This window comes from Caenorhabditis briggsae (genome assembly GCF_000004555.2).
Source record: "Caenorhabditis briggsae complete genome, chrX, whole genome shotgun sequence".
Classification (NCBI taxonomy): Eukaryota; Metazoa; Nematoda; class Chromadorea; order Rhabditida; family Rhabditidae; genus Caenorhabditis; species Caenorhabditis briggsae.
This window is the reverse complement of record NC_013491.2, coordinates 7,262,714-7,268,704: the sequence shown is the minus strand read 5'-3', so window position 1 is coordinate 7,268,704 and position 5,991 is coordinate 7,262,714. Positions and strand designations below refer to the sequence as shown.

At 37.3% G+C, this 5,991-nt stretch overlaps 3 protein-coding genes across 3 annotated transcripts; 2 read left to right on the top strand and 1 right to left on the bottom strand.

The window, feature by feature from the left end:
- Window positions 1–981: 981 nt before the first annotated feature.
- On the top strand, window positions 982–1,320 carry CBG17139 (the record flags this gene model as incomplete). The annotated part of the gene is made up of 1 exon (XM_002644124.1): window positions 982–1,320. A coding segment is annotated over one exon (339 nt), but the record flags the coding sequence as incomplete, so codon positions are not given.
- Window positions 1,321–1,459: 139 nt separating this feature from the next.
- Window positions 1,460–1,702, top strand: CBG17140 (the record flags this gene model as incomplete). Its single annotated transcript, XM_002644125.2, has 1 exon — window positions 1,460–1,702. One exon carries the CDS (start codon window positions 1,460–1,462, stop codon window positions 1,700–1,702), a length of 243 nt encoding a protein of 80 aa, XP_002644171.2.
- Window positions 1,703–3,425: 1,723 nt separating this feature from the next.
- CBG17141 lies at window positions 3,426–3,964 on the bottom strand (the record flags this gene model as incomplete). The annotated part of the gene is made up of 3 exons (XM_002644126.2): window positions 3,426–3,564; window positions 3,617–3,763; window positions 3,843–3,964. 3 exons carry the CDS (start codon window positions 3,962–3,964, stop codon window positions 3,426–3,428), a joined length of 408 nt encoding a protein of 135 aa, XP_002644172.2.
- Between the last annotated feature and the right edge of the window lie 2,027 nt (window positions 3,965–5,991).

Sequence of the window (5,991 nt, the reverse complement as noted above, 5' to 3'; positions counted from 1 at the left end):
CCCCATAAGAATTTTGGAATTTCAAAATTTCAAAGTTTTAGAAATTCAGATTTTTAGTTTTACAACTTTTTCAAATCAGTTTTTGAATATATTAATTTTTCTTCAACAATAATCTCACCTTTGCAATGATTTCAGAAACAATCAGTAAAAATCAATAGAATCGAGGCCACAAAAATCAGAAAGTAGCCATAGTTGCGTAGAAAAATGAATGATTGCCGCTGGGTAGAGGAGGGGACACTGTGAAGCTAGAGATAAGAGACGCAGATATTTGATCACTCAAAAAGTAAGATAGAACGCTGGGAGTGGAGACGCAGCTATGTTTGTTTTATTCACGGTCAGCTATATGATTTTTGCATTTTCTTGGTGCTACAGAGACGCAGAATAGAAAGTTTTTGTTTTGAATTCCTCGAAAAATGGTTTAAACTCTCTTAAGCTCTTTTCTAAATTTTTTTAAAATTTTAATAAATTCGAAAAATGAGGTTTCACCATACTCGTAATCCGGGCCTTCCATGAACGGAGTCACAGACGAAATAGAACAAAAAAAAGCAGGCACGGCCCGGCACATCCGGGCAAAGGCACTTTATGGCCAGTAACTTTGTTCCAAGACAAAATACAGTTTTCCAAATAGTATCATTTTGTAGTACTCACCAAGTTCTATCATATCAAATGTAGGTTTAAAAATATTAACTCTGAAAAAAACTATGACAGTGCCCGCGAAAGCCCGGGAAGGCACGGATTACGAGTTAGGTGAAACTTCATTTTTTGAATTTATGAAATTGTTGTATTTTCTAGGCCATGACTTAATTTTTTATGGATTTTCTAGTTTACGATCTAATTTTTGGGTTTTCTAGGTTATGAACTGATTTTTTGGGTTTCTAAGTAGCGCATTATCCAAACGTATTTTGCTGACTCACCTTAAAATCTCAATCATGTGACGTAGAAGAATACGTGGAAATCGGAGTTTATAGAATATTTCAGAATAGGAATGAAAACAGAATAGGAAGTTTCAAAAAAATCAATGGGAATAGATACCCGACATCCATACAGAAGGACGTCTGGGAATCTATAGGGGGAAAGAGAAGACTGAATACTAATGGTTGCTACCTGAGGGTTTATATAGGCAGAGTCGGGGGCAGAGTCTTCACTGCTGTCTTCATCAAGAAACACATGAATGCAAAGGATATGAAAGATAATGTGACTCAAACATTAGATGAGGATTTTGATGTGGAAGGAGTGGATAATGAAACTGGAATGGTGTTGTCAAAGAAGGGATCTTTGGAAGAAGTCAAGGAAAAAAATGGATTACTCGCCGGGACCTGAGGCGAGGTTCGTACCCATAACCTCCTTTTTACTGATTCGCTTTGCCCCTCACTCTTTCTTAAAAGTTCACGCTTATTTATATTTATTTTTCAATGCGATATTAAATCGCGCCAAAGGCGCACCAGCTAGTTGATTTATTATGAAGATGATAAACTTTCAGGAGCTGCAGACAGCGCAAACCATGGAGTACCCCGAAGAATTTGATGAGAACGATCGAATCCTTCGAGACACGATTCTCCAGCCACTCCTCAGCTGTCAAGAGCAAGAAGAAAAAGTTCTCATCCAGAGAACGGTTCTGTTTTACTTGGTCGAACTGGACAGAAGATTGAATGGATCACCGTCTTATAGATTCGATCAATTGAGGAAGAATGTGATTAACTGATTTATTGGTTTTTCTTTCCCTTTCAAATTTTATGTGATCATTCAGAACACCCACGCTTTGTTCCTCTCTTTCTCTAGTTCTCCAACCACATTCTCCAGTATCGTCCCTTTGAAAAGATCTCCCTATTCAAAACCCTTATTTTTTATATTCCTATTTTCTACATGATGTTAATAAACGCCCCGAATGATTCATATTCTTGCTTGTTCTGCTTTTCCTTGAAAAATGTTTCAGGACACTTTTTAATTAAATTGAAAGTTTTGGCGCTGGAAAAAGTTTTTGTTGAAAGCTGCAATTTTTGAATATTATTTGAATTATGAAATTCTAGGACTGTCTAATCAAATATTTAATTTGTTGTTCAACCGAAGGGAACGTCTCAAAGAAATAAGCTTTCGTCAGTATTCGGTACAGGAACTCCGACGGTTTGTTCCATTGTCGACAAAATTAACAAACTTCTCAACAAATGTTGGAGAAAACATCGATAGCAAAGCTCTAAAAGAAGTTCGCATTCTTAAAATAGACTTTACATTCCACTTCACCGGATGTCAGATGATGTCTTGGGTTCTCTTCTCGAGTTTGACTTTTCCACTTATTCTGGAAAAGACACATTGCAAAGCACACGTAGACTTCACAAGGGAATCACAACACTTTGTCAACTTGTATTTTGAAGAAATTTCAGGATAGGTCAAAGATAGCCTATCTTGATACCGCTGAAAATTTTGAAATCCGCTCGACAGTTTCAGCCGAGATATTTCTGTCTAAGGCTCTCTAAAATTTAACGCACTCGAAATCTGAACCACAACTTCTGAAAATGACCAATTTATGATACACAGTTCCCTTAATTTCTGAAAATTCTGAAGATCTGACTGGTTTGTTTAGATTTTCACAATACAAAAAATCTGATCACATCTATTCAGCCAAGAATTTTGTTTTTTTTTGTATTCTAGTGGATTTTACTCCAGAATGATACTCGACTTGATAAAATCAGAAAATGGCTGCTGACAGACGTCCCCCCCCCCTCCTCCTTCTTATTCTAGTACAATTTTTCTCAATTTCGCACACTTTTAAACATACTTGTAAAATCCCGGGCCCGAGCAGGGCCTGAGGAAATTTTCAAGGCCCGGGCCCGGTAGCAAAAAGTTCGTCATTTTAAGCGAAATTTTGAGCTCTCAATACAATTTTCTCCATTAATTTTTGTGTTTTTGGATTGTTTGTCTATTTGATCAAAAAATATCAAAAAAAAAACTCGAAAAAATGTTTGATCGAAAAAAATCACATAAGGGTCCCGCCTTATGTGTTTTTTGAAAATTTCAAAACTTGTGAAATGACAGGCTTGCCGGGCCGGGCCTCTGAAATTCGGGAAAAAGCCCTGCCCTTTACAAGTATGCTTTTAAAGACAAATAATACTGAATTTCTGTAGTCACAATTTTCTAAGCTATGTATTTCCTATTCTGAAAGGAATAGCTGTTCTGAAACAAATTTCACCCGATCACAGGATCTGATCCTGAGCTCAGGAAAAATCTAAATGTAAATCAACTTTCCATTAAAAAACAGTTTTTGAAGTTAACTTTCACATTTTTATTTGATTCGAGTGTTATCACGGTGTCGGAAGAAAAACACTTTAGAGAAGGTTTAATGAACGGGAAAGGTGTATTCAAACATGTGAAAGCAAGAACTGGGGGAGCATCATTGAATGGGGAAAAAACTTTGAAGAATGGGGGTTCCTTTAGAAAGACGTCTCTGGCATTGGGCTTGTTGAAATCGAGGAACGTGGTGAATCCCTCTGGTAAGTTGCAGCCATCTCTTTTGCACAGGCAACGAATGGAAATCTGGGATGGACGTCCGGCAGCGTGGAACTGGAAAGCCTGAAAATGAACAAATGAGATCTTTTTTCTGGAGCAAATTTCTGTAACTTACCTCTTGAAGGCAGACGTTGAGCATGGCAAGTCTGGGATGTGTGAGGTGGAAGAAGCTGAGGACGTTGGTGTAGTCGTCAGAATCCATGTCGACGCCGTTGACATACCCTTTGTTGAAATCCTTTGGGTTCGGCATGTAGGAGCAGAGCTCATAGATTGGCTCGCTCAGTCAGTGCTCTCCGGAGAAGTGGTTTCCAGCAATGTTCTCCTCAATTGGCTCCCAACACCGGATTTTCCTGGTAAGCTGCTCATGAGCATCTTGAACAGTGTTCTTTGCCAATGGGCGGACACTGAAGCTCGAGATGGCAATAGCCGTGCAAGTGAGAAGCATAGCAGTTTTAGAGAACATGGTGAGAGGTTGGAGAAGGAGAAGTGAAAGGGAGTTCTCTGAAGAATGTAACTGGCTCACAATGATGAAGAATAGTACTCAAAACGCTGTTCTTAAAGGGAGGCAAAAAATGGGCGGAGCATGTTTTAGTCGAAAGATAGAGGAAAAGAGGTGGAGCGACAAGAAAGATGAAAATCTCTGATTTAAAAATGAAAACGAAGAGGTGGTAGAGGAAAAATGAAAATTCATTATCCAGGCATAAGCTGAGAAAGGGCAGGAAGATCAAGGAAACATTGAGATTTGAGAGATTTTATCCCAAGGGAGCATTTACATTATCGAGATGAATGTTTTGAGATGGAAAAGAAAATGGAAATGGCTCGTCGGTGAATATATAGACCACAATGCATTTCTTTCAGCACACACTGATTTCGAACGTTTCATGAAGACTGTACACTACTGGAAAATGTCAACGAGTTTGTCAAATAGCTTTTAGTTTTTTGAACGCATTGTTGGTTGTTGCAATTGTATGAAGTATACAGTATTAAATTGTTAAATTAATAAAATATTTTTTCACGAGAACTAAATTTTGAGCTAAAGCTCGGATGATGGGAAGTTTTCTAAAAATCAAAAAATTTCTGCAACAATAATCTCTTTTGTCAAGCGGGTGTTTATAAAAATGGGATTTCTTTTTATTCAACATTTGTCTTCGAGTTTGTCACGTTTTTTTCAAACGAGGCACCTTAGAAATAATAACGCTAAATTAAAATTTTGAACTACAGTGCGCTCAATATCTTTAAGACCCCTTCGATTTTGGCGGTTCCAGGGGAAGGAGGAGAAATATCAAAAATCTATAAACGCCATTCGATACAAAATAAAAAGAAATCCTTGGAGACAAACTTTCATAATTTACCACTTTCCGTATAAGAGTACCATCAAAAAGACCTATTTCTGACCGGTCAATATCTATGAACCCCCTGGAATTTTCGAAATTTTGATCATTTTTGTAGAATTTTCACTGCCAATCTGAAAATAACTGTTAGTTTCGTCCTTTTTTGGTACATCGTCATAAGTATCTCGAAGAATTTTCATAATTTGTCCGCTTTCCAAATTTTCATTTTTTTCTAATTTTTCCTAAGATTTGGGTATTTTTGTAAAAGTGACCCAATTTGTCAAAAAATTTGAACTATTCGAAGATAACAGTCATAGAACATACCGAATATGTTGTTGAGAAGCTAATATAGGTACTATGAGCGCAGACAGGTCCTTGATTGTGTACAGACACTGTGTTGTTCCAGATATTGGGTTACTTCTCTAAAATTAAGAAAAATTGAAAAAAAGTTAAAATTTGGAAAGTTGACAAATTATGAAAGTTCTTTGAGATATTTATGAAGATCTACCAAGAAACAGAATACTGGATGTTTAAAAGCAAAGATTCAACAAAAAGTGAACAAGATTTCGAAATTTCCAGGCCAGAAATAGGTCTTTTTGATGGTACTCTTATACGGAAAGTGGTAAAATCATGAAAGTTCGTCCAATTAGGGTTTCTTTTTTAATNGAATCGAAAAGACGGGGNAACAAAANNNNGGGAATCNNNCCCCCGGNNTNCCCNGNGNCCCCCCCACAAAGGGGTGGGGGGGTCTAAGGATATTGACCGCACTGTATTTTTCCCAGGACTTTTTCAATTTTCTGTGAGATTGTTTTTTTTCTTTAAAGCCCTATTTCATTTCTTCCATGAATATTTTCTTAATTGGCAATAAAACCCGAGTGGCTGAGCATCGCCCTGTGTGCTTGACATCTGACAGACCTGAATTAACGGAAGCCAGAAAATCGTTTCGGTTTATTTTTCAAAAAAACATGAAGTTTGAGGAGAACAAAAGTTCTGAACCTATATTTCCGGCAGAGTCGTTCAGTTGAATGTCAATCTCCGGAAATTTATTGCGGATCACTCTGCTATTCCGGATATTAGAATGGATTTTTAGAGTTTCCGGTTTTCAGCACTGCCGGACTTGATAATCTAGTTGAACTTTCTCAACAGCTGCAAATTTTGC